This window comes from Kryptolebias marmoratus, linkage group LG21 (genome assembly GCF_001649575.2).
Source record: "Kryptolebias marmoratus isolate JLee-2015 linkage group LG21, ASM164957v2, whole genome shotgun sequence".
NCBI classification, from domain to species: domain Eukaryota; kingdom Metazoa; phylum Chordata; class Actinopteri; order Cyprinodontiformes; family Rivulidae; genus Kryptolebias; species Kryptolebias marmoratus.
The window spans coordinates 9728370-9742011 of NC_051450.1; the positions used below are offsets into that span (position 1 = coordinate 9728370).

General features: G+C 40.1%; 1 protein-coding gene across 1 annotated transcript in view; it reads left to right on the top strand.

Moving 5' to 3' along the window:
* The window catches only part of LOC108234660 (cadherin-12), a 130568-nt gene extending 123253 nt beyond the window's left edge, over positions 1-7315 (top strand). The window contains exons 11-12 of the mRNA XM_017414026.3: positions 1535-1786; positions 6010-7315. Coding sequence (XP_017269515.1) covers positions 1535-1786; positions 6010-6521 — 764 coding nt within the window. The 3' untranslated portion in view covers positions 6522-7315. The remainder of the gene's footprint in view (positions 1-1534; positions 1787-6009) is intronic.
* The last annotated feature ends 6327 nt before the right edge of the window (positions 7316-13642 follow it).

A 13642-nucleotide genomic window follows, 5' to 3' on the forward strand; every position in this document is an offset into this window, starting at 1 on the left:
GAAAGATAGGTCCCAGTTGGAATATGACACATGCCTTCCAATTGCTGATTGGACAGCAAGAACAGAAAGAAGGTGCCTCACTGATGTCACCTCAGTGATGAAAAAGGTTATTCTCTCAAACTCTGGAAAGCCACTAAACAAGATCAAGGTTCCAAAAATCCTGAACGAGAGGGCTCAAAGAACCAAAGCTAATTTGGTGGATAAAAAGCAACTTATTATTTTTTTTTTTCAACAACTTTTTGTACAAAATAAATACATTAATTAAACAATCTGATGCTTAATAAGCTTGACTCTTGATCAGTTAGTGGTTGAAGCTACTGTAAGGTTTTTACAGTGTCAAATTTCACCTCTGAAAATAACATTAAAGCATCCAGTAGTATGATAAGGCCGAATGTGACACTGTGCAGCGTGCACTCGCCTAGTCCTTTGAAGTCAAACCAGAATGACGTGCAGTGAAAAGTGGGACATGGCAGGATGGGGCCAGGGAAACAAATGCATTCACAATCCTTGACAAGGCCAGGTCTGAACCTCTGATCCACTTTTACCTTTTGGACGCACTGTCTTTCAGTTTCCTGGCTGCCAGTAGCTTTGGAAACACACAGTCTTGATTCAAACTGGGATCTGATAGGCAGGGACAGGAGACACAAACACCAAAGGAAATGCTCACGGGTTCAGCGAGACATGGGGGAGGGAGAGCACAAACAAAATTGCGGCTTTGCACAACATGCAAGGTGTGTTAAAATGCCTGACCTCCTGTCAAGAAAGAGTGCTCGGCTTTGTTAGTTCAACAAACTTAGCTTGACAGGGGTCAGACAGCGTGGCTGCAGAAGACAGGAACAGGCAGGTTCAAACTGACACGCTCCCTTTCTCTTGTATTCGTTGTCGCCCTCTATTCAACTTGCCATCCTTACACCTCCGGCTGTCTTCTCGAGTTGGTCCCTTTGTGGGGGGGAGAGGGGGAAGCGTTCAGCATGTATCTATCATAGCTAATCTGGTATTTATCTGTGTTGAGCAAAGAGAATACGAGATAAGAACCATTCTCAATAGATTAAAAAAAAATTGAAAAAAGGAAAAAGTTAAAATGTAATACAGTGATTTGGGTATGGTCAGACATTTGCAGCTTTTAAAGTGAATGATGTAAAATAATGAGAACTTTGATAAGACAAGACTTTGATATGGAAAAGTTATTCATCTGAATCTCAGAGGCATTTGAAGAGTATTTAAAATCAGAGTTAACAGACAGACAGAAATATATATATAAATATATATATATCAATCATCTCTCATACTTGGACCTCCACACTTGAGATGAAGCTTTTAGGTTAGTCTGATTGATGTAAGGTAACACTGAAAGAAAGATGTTTTATTCACTTTGTCAAAACCTTTTTTAACCTGCAGAGAGCTTTAAAACTTCACAACTGTTTAAGTTTCTTCTAACATCATTCTCACAAAATGTATGTTTTGCAGAACTTCTTTTTTTTTGCTTTTGATAAAGATTTTTTTGAATGCAAAAACCTTGCCTTGTTTCTTTCAGATAACACGGCTGGGATTGTGACAAAGCGGAGTGGCTTCAGACGACGTTTGCAGGAGATCTACTTCCTGCCTGTTGTGATCGAAGACAACGGTTACCCACCCAAGAGCAGCACGGGGACGCTCACCATCCGTGTGTGTGGCTGCGAAATGGACGGATCCCTGTTAACATGCAGTGCCGAGGCCATCTTTCTGCCTGTGGGTCTAAGCACAGGAGCTCTTATTGCCATACTCCTGTGCATCATCATCCTCCTAGGTGAGATTTGTCATGAAAAATACAAATTTTATTATAATGTCACTGATAGTTACAATTCAACTCGTGTTTGGAATCCTACAGTTTTATCGGCACCCTTTGACACTTTCAAATGGTGCGAAACATAACTGTCAGTGTTTCTGACAGTTTTTTTTTTATTTTTATTTTCTTGAAATTATCATATACAGTCTGCTCATCTGATCTATAATTATACTTCCCTGTCCGTTTAAAAAATAGTGAGAATTATATAAATGCATACCAGTATATAATGTGCAGTTTAATCAAATAGATTTAGGTGCTAATGCTTGATACCAGGAACGACAATAATACACTACATCTGTGACAACTAATATGTCCATTGCTATTGCGCTATGTGACTATCATGTATGTCACTACCTTACCATCATAACTCATCACATTGTCATTTACTACCTGGGCAAAACCCTGCCACACAACATGTGCAATATATGTTATGTGCAATATATATCATGCGCAATACAATAATCATTTAAGCAATTATACTACCAGTAAAATACTCTATTTATACTTTATTTATCCTACCTGCAGTGTTATATTCTACTAAATTGTTTACTATTTTTTTTGTACTTTGTAAATATTATATTTCTTTCTTTCACTTTTATTTTGTACTTCTATTGCATGCTATTAGTACTTATTGTTTTTATAGCGAGTCGAACAGTTCTTCTGATCTAGAGCATTTCATTGCATTGTTGAATCTGTGTTAACCTGCATATGACAAATAAATCATTCATTCATTCACGTCCTGGTTAAATTTAAACCAATAGCAAGACGTAGCAAAGCCTAGAGATCCGAGGTGAGATAAAGCTGTCTGTGTAGTTTTATGAGTACAAAAGTAAACTAATCAGCTCTGCCAAAACCAGCTGCAGATACACATCTCAGTTGTTTAATTTGGTATAAAAACTACGCCTTCGAGTTTTAATGGGGTGTATGTGCTTGGCTATTTCTTAGCCGCGGATAGACTGACGTCCTGGATTCTCCACTGGTTGCCTTGCAGTCTCAAAGCGGCTACTGGACTCTGGTAGAGTGGTATTGATCTTCCCGTCTAACTCTTGTCAAAAAGAGACGAGTTGACATTTTATGAAATGTCAAACTACTGACATTTCTATTCCACCACTATTCTTGTACTGTTGGTGATTTGAGCTGCCTTGAAAGTTCAGGAGGTTTTCTTTTACTTATTTATTTATTTATTTATTTTTTTGTCTTTATGTGTTTGATCCGTTCCACTCTTTGTCAGCAAGAATATCAAAGTTCCTTAGCTGAATTTCACAGAGCTTGTTTAAGGAGGTGAGTCTGGTCAAACAGGACCATATAAAACATTGAGCCATTTTCTTCTAAAAGTGTTCTGGCTTGTCAGCACACCTGTCAGTCTTTTCCACATTCTGGATTATCTGGATTTTTGAAAGAAATAGCAAAAGACTAATTACAAAAGCACGGGCAATTTCTGCTTAAGGACTTAGACACAAATTACACATTAATATATGTTTTAGTTATTAATGATGCTACATTTTCACTGGAAATGTCTTTATGTCATGCTGACATGGCTTCCTGTTCTTTATCATGGATGACCACTAGAGTTGGGCTAGCTTCATTCCATAAGTGTTTGCATTTAATTATAGAACCCATGTGAATTTGGGCATTCAATGAGACGTTAAAGATTAAAGGGAGGGTCGCTTAGCTCTATAAACTAAATTCAATCTTGCTGCCCTGTCAATGCTTCCCAAGTTACAGCCTTTTATGTTTCCCACAAGGTCAGGGTTATAAAACTCCCCCTTAATCTTCTGCTATTAATTTTCAAACTCATCTGCATAGTCGGGAAGAAGTAAATGTAGGTTTATGGCATCATTTTCCAAATCATGAACGTGGTGTGGGTGGTTGTTAAAGGAGTTCTTGTTTTACGCTGGAAGTCAAGGGTAGCAATGACCTTTGATTTTAGCTGTATTTACTTTTTCTCCATCTCCTTCTAATTTAAAGTCTAACACAGAATCCCATATAATTACAACTATGACTCATAATTAATCCTCTTTCATGGGCCTCATGAATGTATTTATGTAAAATATTCACTTAAGTTTAACTGTTTTCTTTTATCAATCATAAAAGCAAAGAGTGGATTGTGGTGGTATGCTGTAGAGCTGTGTCAGTGTGTTGCCTTCATCTGAAGACCGTCTTCAAAGCTTCAAGTTGACTCAGCGCCTCAAGGCTGAGGATGATGCCGAACTGCCATGCTGTCCCTAAGAAGGGAAGTGGCAGAGAGAATCAGAACTCACACTGTGAGCATTTCCATAGAGCTACTTTGCTTCTGTGCAAGATTTGTTGTGATGACCCACTTGTCTTGTGAGGGGAAAAGATGTAAATTAAACAAACCAGTGCTGAGAGTTTGATTTGCATATCTATTTTCTCCAAACAGACGTGGATTGAGTAGACCTCGTGACAAGTTGGTGTTCAACCAGGGTGCCCTACTTAAGCTAGATGTTTCTGAAGTCTACAATAGTGTCACTAGGGGGAGCTAGCATACTACAGAAAACAATTCTCGGGAAATAAAAAGGAGAGAGGAAGTTATATAAAAAAAAGGTTTAAATAAAGAGACCCATTCCGTTTCCTTCTTTTTTTTCCAGTTTGAATGTATTTATTTGACTCTTTCATTTTACTGACAGATTTCAGAGTTATTCTGGCTATTGCTGCACCTCCGAGGTGCAGCCATATATCACAAACCCAGAAGAAAAACACATATTTATTGCATTATTCAGTGCATATACAGAGTAAAGGACACAGAGGGGAGATAGACAGAGTAAGACAGATTGCACTGACAGGAGAGAAGGCAGAGTAGAAAATTTACTGCTATGCATTTAAAAAAAAAGAAAATACAATGGTTGTCTAGTGTGGTGTCTAAAATATGCAGAACCTTAGACAACCTATGTTGGCTTGTGTGAACAAAACAAACTGATGTCCTGGATATACTGTCAGCAGTGCAATTCAACCTTCAATAATGTGTAAAGTTTGTGCGTTGCCTGTTGTTGCAAATGCACAATTATTGGTACTCAAACCAAATCACTGGAACACTGAATTACAAGTCATGAAATAGCCAGAAATTAAGATTAAAATGAGCATTAATCTGTGTAAAACTTATCTTGGCTGCAAATAATTTTTGTTTTAACATCTCATTAAAATGAATTAAAACAGAAATTTGAACTCTGTAACATGTGAGATTTATATCTGTACAAGATTCAGGAAAAAAAAAAAAAAACGGTCTTGCTATTAGGTCTTTAAGTCTGTAGTTATGCACAGCAGGACTCTGAGTTGATTGCAAATGCCAGTGTGTTAACATGTTCACTAGGAGAAAGTAATGTCCATCCTTTTAGTTATGTCTTTGCATGTTATAAATGAGATTTTTAACTGTAAAATAAACTATGTGTAATGTCACAGGTGATTTTAGACGTGCAGAAAAAAAAGCCAAATCTAAATTGTGTGACCAGAAAAGTCAGAGTATTTTAGCCAAAATAGCTGATACCTAAAGACACTTTCTAAATGCTGAAATGAGCAAAACCTAGACACAAAATGACATACCTTACTGAAAACTTTACAAAACGATTATTTTAACTCCATAAGGTTACATGAAATGGTAAACTGAAAAAAAAAAAAAACATGATTTTTACAATGTCTATATTTTATATACAACTTATTGTTTAAAGTTGTTGCCAAAATTAAAATCAATATTTTTGGCAATGTCAACCATGTATAAAAAAATCCCCACTTATAAATAACAGATTCAAAACTGCACAGTCCATGGTTACAAGCCAGGAACTCCTTATTTTCTACCTAGCACAACTTCAAATAGAGTATCTCAATATCTGTACCCATAAGGGACCTCTTCAATAGGTTAGTTTTACTGCCTTTGTGCATGTGTAAAGCCTTATACCAGAGAAATTTACCACTAAAAAAGGTAGACTTACAGTCAGCATTGCCAGATCTGCTACGTTTATTGTTAGTGAGACTGCAACTGACATTTAAATTAAGTGCAACTATGTTCAAGCTGTTTTTTTTATTTTTTTTTATCTTAAGACCTTGGCTTGTTTTGAGCTGCAAATCACACAAAGCTATTCTTTGAAGAGTTTCCTTGACAAGAAAAGCTCAAAGACAGTAGAGTGGATCTGTAAGTGGTCTAATGTGAAAATCTTAATTTGTTTCCCTAGTTATCGTTGTCCTCTATGTGGGCTTAAGAAGACAGAAGAAAAAAGAAACCCTCATGTCATCTAAGGAGGACATCCGAGATAATGTCATCCATTATGACGATGAAGGGGGAGGGGAAGAGGACACGCACGCTTTTGACATGGGGACGCTTCGTAATCCCAAGGTTGTCAAGGAGAACCTGTACCGCAGGGACGTCAAACCTGAGATGAGGAGAGGCCCCAGGCCCCCGGTTTCTCAGGACAGCGCAGACATCCGAGACTTCATCAACCAGCGTCTGAAAGAACATGACACGGACAACTCGGCCCCACCATACGACTCCTTGGCCACATATGCTTACGAAGGTGATGGCTCTGTGGCAGAGTCTCTAAGCTCCATCGAGTCCCTCGCAGTAGACTTTGAGGAAGACTACGATTACCTCAGTGATTGGGGGCCTCGCTTTAAGACACTGGCAGGGATATTTGGAGAACAGTCAGAAACTCAGTCGAATTCGACAAACACGGAGAACACACATTGATGTTATTCACGGACTCCAAAAGTAACAATTTAACTGTTTTTTATTTATTTGATTTTTTTGTCATATTTTTTATCAGTTTTATCAAGTATGACATGCTTTTATTGTTTACTTTTTCCTTTTCCTTTTTTATTTTTTTTTTTTTACGTTTTTTGTCTCACTGGTTTTTTTTATGGTACTTTATTATGCTCAATCCCAAAATTGTAAAAAAGAAATAAAAGACAAAAAAAAAAAAGAAGAAGAAGAAATAAGGGAACTCATGCTGACATGATTATATGAGCAGCCATTCAATTTCTTGTCAATTGAATGTTGTTTCTTGTCTTACATTTTGTTTCCTCTTGGGGAAAATGCACGGAAATGTTGTCATTTCCTGGAACATCCTTTAAAGTGCCTCAATATAATTGTTCTTTCACTTGCTATTTCATGGCACATGTCCATTTTTTCTTTTTTTTTTTTTTTTTTTGTACCTTGAAGCCCCATAGACTAAGCTCATTGAGTCAGCATGCTGTACTGTGCTCTGACATTAAGACCGATGTCAGCTCTGTGGGGAGAATGAGGTGGCCCAAGTTTGGCCAAAGATGTTTTGAATGTTATTTATTGTTCTATTTATTTATTGAATGATTGAGTTAAATCAGATGTTTGTGTATTTATCTATTTATCTCTCAATCATCTATAGGTATTTTTTATTTTTTGAAAAAACACTTGAGGATTTTGTAATTAATAAAGGCCCACATGTATGTTTCCGTTAGGTGGATCCTGTAAATAGACTTGTACTAGAGTTGTAAAAAAAAAAAAAAGATACAGTAGGGCTGGCTAAAAAAAAAACAAAAAAAACTACAGTTTGATCATGTAATAAGCACTGTTTTCTTAAATAAATAACACTTGGACAGAAACACTTGCTTATAAATTTATATCTCTTTCTATTAAAGCTGTGAGGAGTAAGTTGTGAAAATGCACACAAGCAATGACTATCCAGAGGAGGGAACTATCCTTGTTGCTTGTGTTTGGCCCACAGTAACGTCTCGACAATCATGGATTGATTTTTTTAAATTATTTTTCTTTTTAATCACGACATAGTTATAAATAAATCAAACATAGGTGAGAAGTTTGACTTTGAAAAAACTCTTCTCTAGAATCCAAATCTAAAATCTAAAACAAATATATATTACTGATCACATATACTTGCATGTTTTTATTGATGAGTGCAAAGTTTTAGGATGGAATTTAATATGGGAGAAGCATGTCACGACTTTCTTCCTCCCCAGTTCCAACAACCACAAAGCTACAACTTTCCGTAATGGAGGGGATGACATTTCCCTGTGAAACTGATTGAGATTAAAAAAAATGTTTGTAAAGGTGATTTTCCTTTTCTTCTTCCTTTTCATTATTCCACTGAAAGTCCCTACAAGATACAAGCATCAAACTGGACTATTTCTTCACTTGCTTCTTTGCTCTGGTCTGGTGACGACCTAATGGATGGTCTGGATGAAAGCCAAAGCAGTGACATACACTCCACAGCTTTTACTAGTAGACATGAAGTGATTCTCCTTTCTGTCTCACTCTGTCACATTCAACAGGTATACACTGGCACAGCTTTAGTAGATGTCTACTGATGTGTCTAAATGAGCCTTAAGTGATCTATGATCCTTGCAGGAAGTAGGATTTGCAGCAACAGTGATTCAAGTTACCTCTAATCCCCTTGCTGTCCTTTTGAGGGATGGTGGCCTGTAACTAACCAACAATTACAACAGCAATGGCTATGCCATCTGAATCACAAGTATACCACTTAGTAATATTGTTTTCTTTATGTTCGCTTAGTTTACCTGGTTGCTAATACATTTAAACAAATCCAAATAGCAATTTAAAAGAAAAGAAAGGTTTTAAGACCTCCACAAAGCACAATGAACTATTGCTAAGCTCTTTGAAGCAATAAAAGTTGTGACTTGGCTCAAGACTTTTACATAGAACTGCACATCATACCATCACTAGCAGAGTTTTCTTTTTGACATTTGGCATGCTTGTGACTTATTCTGTGAAAAAAAAGCAACTGGTCACCATTGTAACTGTGAACAGATAAGAAATAAAAAGTGACCAAAAGGCATAAAGATGACACATTTGTTTAACATTTCAGCTGAGCATTATATCCCCTCCAATATTTTGCTAATCAGAAATAAGGTTTTGCAGATCTGCATAGTCAACACCAAATATCACCCCCTTTGGCAAGTGTCACACCGTGTAAACCTTTTGTGCAGTGTCATGGTGGGTTTAAGGACTCTAACCCACATGCAGAACACAACTCAGGGGAACAAGAATCAGTTAAGATGTTTATTGAATGATCGGGAAAGGGGAGGTGGAAATGTCACAGCTTTTAGCTGTTTTTGCCTTTTTTTTTTAGGTTAACTTTCCCGTCACACAATCACAGTGAAAAGATGGTTACCACAAATTGTTTAAAAAGTTCAATCATAATTTATTGGTCAACAAAAGGAATGCTAACAGGCATTAGTATAAAAAAAGATAAAGACCTGAAAAGTAAAAGCTAGCATTAAAAACAGGTTACCAAAACAGCAAATAGTCCAAAAGTTCCAATCCTCACAGCTCAGTTCAATTCAACATTAAAAGTCTGTCACCATGCCAGCAGAGGGAGATCATCACACCATCCTGCCAGGGAGCAGTCCCATCCGCCTGCACAAAGATCAATGGTTGTAGCTCCACTCTGATGAACCCGGAAGTGAAGCCATCCACGTCCACTTATTCGGTCCTTTCAAGCCTGCTTGGCCCAGCTACACATCGACGTCCTGCATTCACTCGTGTGCTCTGAAAAACAACATTGGGGACTAAGAACCCGTCCAAGCAACCGCAAGAAAAAGGTGGGCTAATATGCCCAAGAAGATATGGTCACTTTCCTTTAGCTAGATGATTGCGAGCGTTGATTAAAAGACCAAGCCACCTCGCCGCAGGGTTGACAGATCGACCGGGTTTTGGAGCCAAGCCGTGGGGTGGATCCTCAGTTCTCTTTTACTTTTTTCTCTCCACCTGATCTTAATTGTCCCGCTTAAGTAGGCCAGAAGTACCTCCTCCCAGCCAATTGGAGTCTGACAGTTGCAGTTCAGGGAGAAGGGGCAATCAACAGCAGGTGCTAATAATAAGCCAAGTGAAAAACATGCTCAATCCAAACAAATGTGAAAAACACCCAAAACACAAATAGAAATATACAATCCACACACTACACACTCAAAGTAAATCCAAACAAAATCATCAAAGAAAACCCCACTGCACTGTCTGTGACATTTACTAGAGGTAAAACATCAGCCAGACATGGATTTAAACCAGCTGTGATCAGAACTGGAGAGAGAGGACGCCCGTTCTGGGATATTTCAGCTGAACAACTTCAGTTTCTCCTTGAATTTAATTTTACTGTTTAGGAAATTGCACGTTTGTTTGGGGTTGGTTACAGAGAATGACTGAATATTGTTTGTCAGTGAGAATGAAGTACAGTAACATTTCCAATGAAGATTTCAGAGGTTTCACTCAGTAGTTCCCTGATTCAGGAATCAAAACGATCAGGGGATATCTGAACAGTATTTGACTAAGGTAAGCTTTTGTTCCATGCCAAAACAATGATGGCATGAAAATCACCCAGTTTTGCTTATCCTGTTTTTTGTGTGTTTCTTCAGGGTTCAAAGATTTAGAGTAATTAAAACCATGAGGCTGTTGGCATGCTTTATAGAGGGCTTTGAATCAAAGTTATTCCAAGGAGAGTATACTCCGTACCAGCACCTAATGCTTTATGGCACATTGATGGAAATCACAAGTTGATCTGGTGAGTCTTCATTTGGTGACCTCTGTAGCAAGAAACACTTCCTTATTGAGGAAATACTTTTTATTTTCAAATTAATTAATTTTCCTGCAGTTTAACACTGCTTTAATGGACACAGTTTTACTCATCAGCAGTGGTGGACAGTAATGGAGTACATCTACTAGAGTACTGTACTGTACTGAAGTACATTTTTTTGACTATCTGTACTTTACTTGAGTATTTGTTCTCTTGTAAGCCTATAACTTAAATATGTGGTGACACTTCTGCTTTTATCTTGTCTATGATATTTTATCGTGTCTTTCTTGCTTTTAACTTGCTGTCATGTTCTCTTTATACTGATTTTGTAAAGCACTTTGGTGACCATCACTGTTTTTGTAAAGCGCTATAGAAATGATCGATTGCAGTTGGAGAATTGTGATCCATGGAGGAATTGATGGCTACAGCAGAAAGGTCATGTACCTCCGTGCCAGCAATAACAATAGAGCTTCCACTGTACTGAACGCCTTTCTTACCACAGTCCAGCAGTTTGGAGTTCAGCAAAGGTTCGCAGTGATAAAGGAGGGGAGAATGTTGCTCGCTTCATGCCTGAACATCCTCAGCGAGGACCAGGTTGGAAGGACAATGATGTGAAAATTTAAAGTGAATATTGTAAATCATATTAATCTGCATTTTTTCTTTGTATTTAATGTTTTTGTACTACAGAGAGAAGAAGTTTCATAACAGGATGGAGTGTTCACAATCAGGCAGTTGAATGACTATGGAGAGATGTCTGGTGTTCCTGACATAAACCAGGTTTTCTGTCCAAGGAGCGAAGCCGAAACCAGACACGGAGACAAAGCTTAAGGTAAGTGATTTTATTTACAAGGTGCGNTATTGTGCGCATACTCAACCCACGGTAAGTACTGGGCCCAGTCCTCAGGGCTGGAGGATGTGAGGCAACGAAGGGCGGCTTCCAGCTCCTGATTCATCCTCTCAGTCTGCCCATTTGTCTGGGGATGATATCCGGAGGACAGGGAGACCTTGGCACCCAGAGCTGAGCAAAACTGACGCCAAACCTGGGAGATAAACTGGGGGCCACGGTCAGAGAGAATCTCCTGGGGAATGCCGTGCAACTTGAATACATGTTTGACCAACAACAGTGCAGTTTGATTAGCTGTGGGAAGTTTGCGAAGCGGGATGAGATGGCAGGCCTTGGAGAAACGGTCAATGATGGTGAAAATGGTTGTCATACCTTTTGAGGTGGGCAGCCCTGTCACAAAATCCACGGTGATGTGGGACCACGGTCGCTTGGGGGTTGGCAGAGGCTGAAGGAGGCCCGCTGGAGGATGACTGGAGGACTTATTCCTAGAGCACGACTGACAGGCTGAGACAAATTCCTTTACATCCTTATGAACAGATGCCCACCAGAATCTCCGATTTATCAACCCAATAGTGCGGCCTATGCCTGGGTGAGCGGAGAACTTGGATGCATGGATCCACTGCAGGAACCGTGACCGAACGGAAGTCGGTACGTACAATTTACCTGGTGGGCATGACTCTGGGGGCGGATCGTTACGATGGGCCTGACGGATGATGTCCTCAATCTCCCAAGTGACCACTCCCACCGTGCAACTAGGTGGGAGTATAGGTGCCGGGGTCTCCTCCATGTCGTCAGGGGTATAGAGTCTGGACAAGGCATCAGGTTTGACGTTTTTGGAACCTGGACGGTAGGAAATGGACAGGTTAAACCGAGAGAAAAACAAGGACCATCGAGACTGGCGAGGATTAGATCTCTTTGCAGACTGGATGTACAACAGGTTCTTGTGATCCGTCCAAACCACTATAGGATGTTCCGCTCCCTCCAACCAGTGTCTCCACTCCTCTAAAGCCAACTTAATTGCCAGCAGTTCTCTATCTCCCACATCATAATTACGTTCGGCTGGCGTGAGTCTGCGGGAAAAAAAAAGCACATGGGTGGAGCTTAAGGTCCTTGTCAGACTTTTGGGAGAGGACTGCTCCAACCCCCGTGTCGGAAACATCCACCTCCAACACAAACTGTTTACTGGGGTCTGGTTGGATGAGGATGGGTGCCTGGGAAAACAGAGACTTCAATCTAACAAATGCTGCATTAGCTTCGGCAGTCCAGGAAAAAACCGTCTTGATCAAGGTGAGAGCTGTGAGAGGGGAGGCAGTCTGACTGTAGTTTCGGATAAACCTGCGGTAAAAGTTGGCAAAACCTAGGAAGCGCTGGAGCTGTTTACGAGTTTCAGGCTTGGGCCAATCCAATACCGCCTTGATCTTATCCTCCGATGCTTTGACTTGTCCACTCTCCAGGACGTAACCCAGAAACGTGACGGTTTTGCGGTGAAACTCGCACTTCTCAGCTTTGACATAGAGCTTATTCTCCAATAATCGCTGGAGGACTAGATGGACGTGTCTCTTGTGCTCTGCCAGGGACTTAGAATAAATCAGGATATCATCTAAATAAACAAACAAAGACATTGATGAAATCTCTGAGGACGTCGTTGATCAGACTTTGGAAAAAGGCTGGGGCGTTACATAAACCAAAGGGCATAACCAAATATTCATAGTGACCCATGGGGGTCTTGAAGGCGGTTTTCCACTCGTCACCTTCTCTAATGCGGAGGAGGTGATAAGCGTTACGGAGGTCCAATTTGGTAAAAACTGTGGCCTCCTGTACGGGTTCAAAGGCGGATGACAACAGGGGCAACGGGTACTTGTTCTTAACAGTTATCTGATTGAGACCTCTATAATCAATACAGGGCCGAAGGGAGCCATCCCTCTTCCCAACAAAGAAGAAGCCAGCCCCTAGGGGGGAGGATGAGGTGCGGATAATACCTGCCCTCAGCGAGTGGTTTATATAATCCTCCATAGTTTGCCGCTCAGTTCTGGAGATGTTATATAGGCGGCTGTTCGGCAAGGGTGCACCGGGAAGCAGGTCGATTGCACAGTCGTATGGTCTGTGGGGAGGTAACGACAAGGCCTTGTCTTTACTAAACACGACGGACAGATCATGGTACTCACTGGGGACGTCAGACAGGTCTGATAGTTGTTCGTCTGAGACCTTGGAGGCAGAACCTCTGGCTGGCACAGCGGAATGGAGACAGGTTGAGTGACACAGAGGGGACCATGATTCGATGGTGGCATCCCTCCAGTTGATGTGTGGATTGTGTTTGACCAACCAGTCAAAGCCCAGAACAATGGAGGAGCTGGCTGCGGGAAAAACAGAAAAAACTAGGTCTTCTGAATGGTTACCTGATATTAGGAGGCGGAGGGGCTTGGTGCGATGGGTGATCCTGGGCAGCGC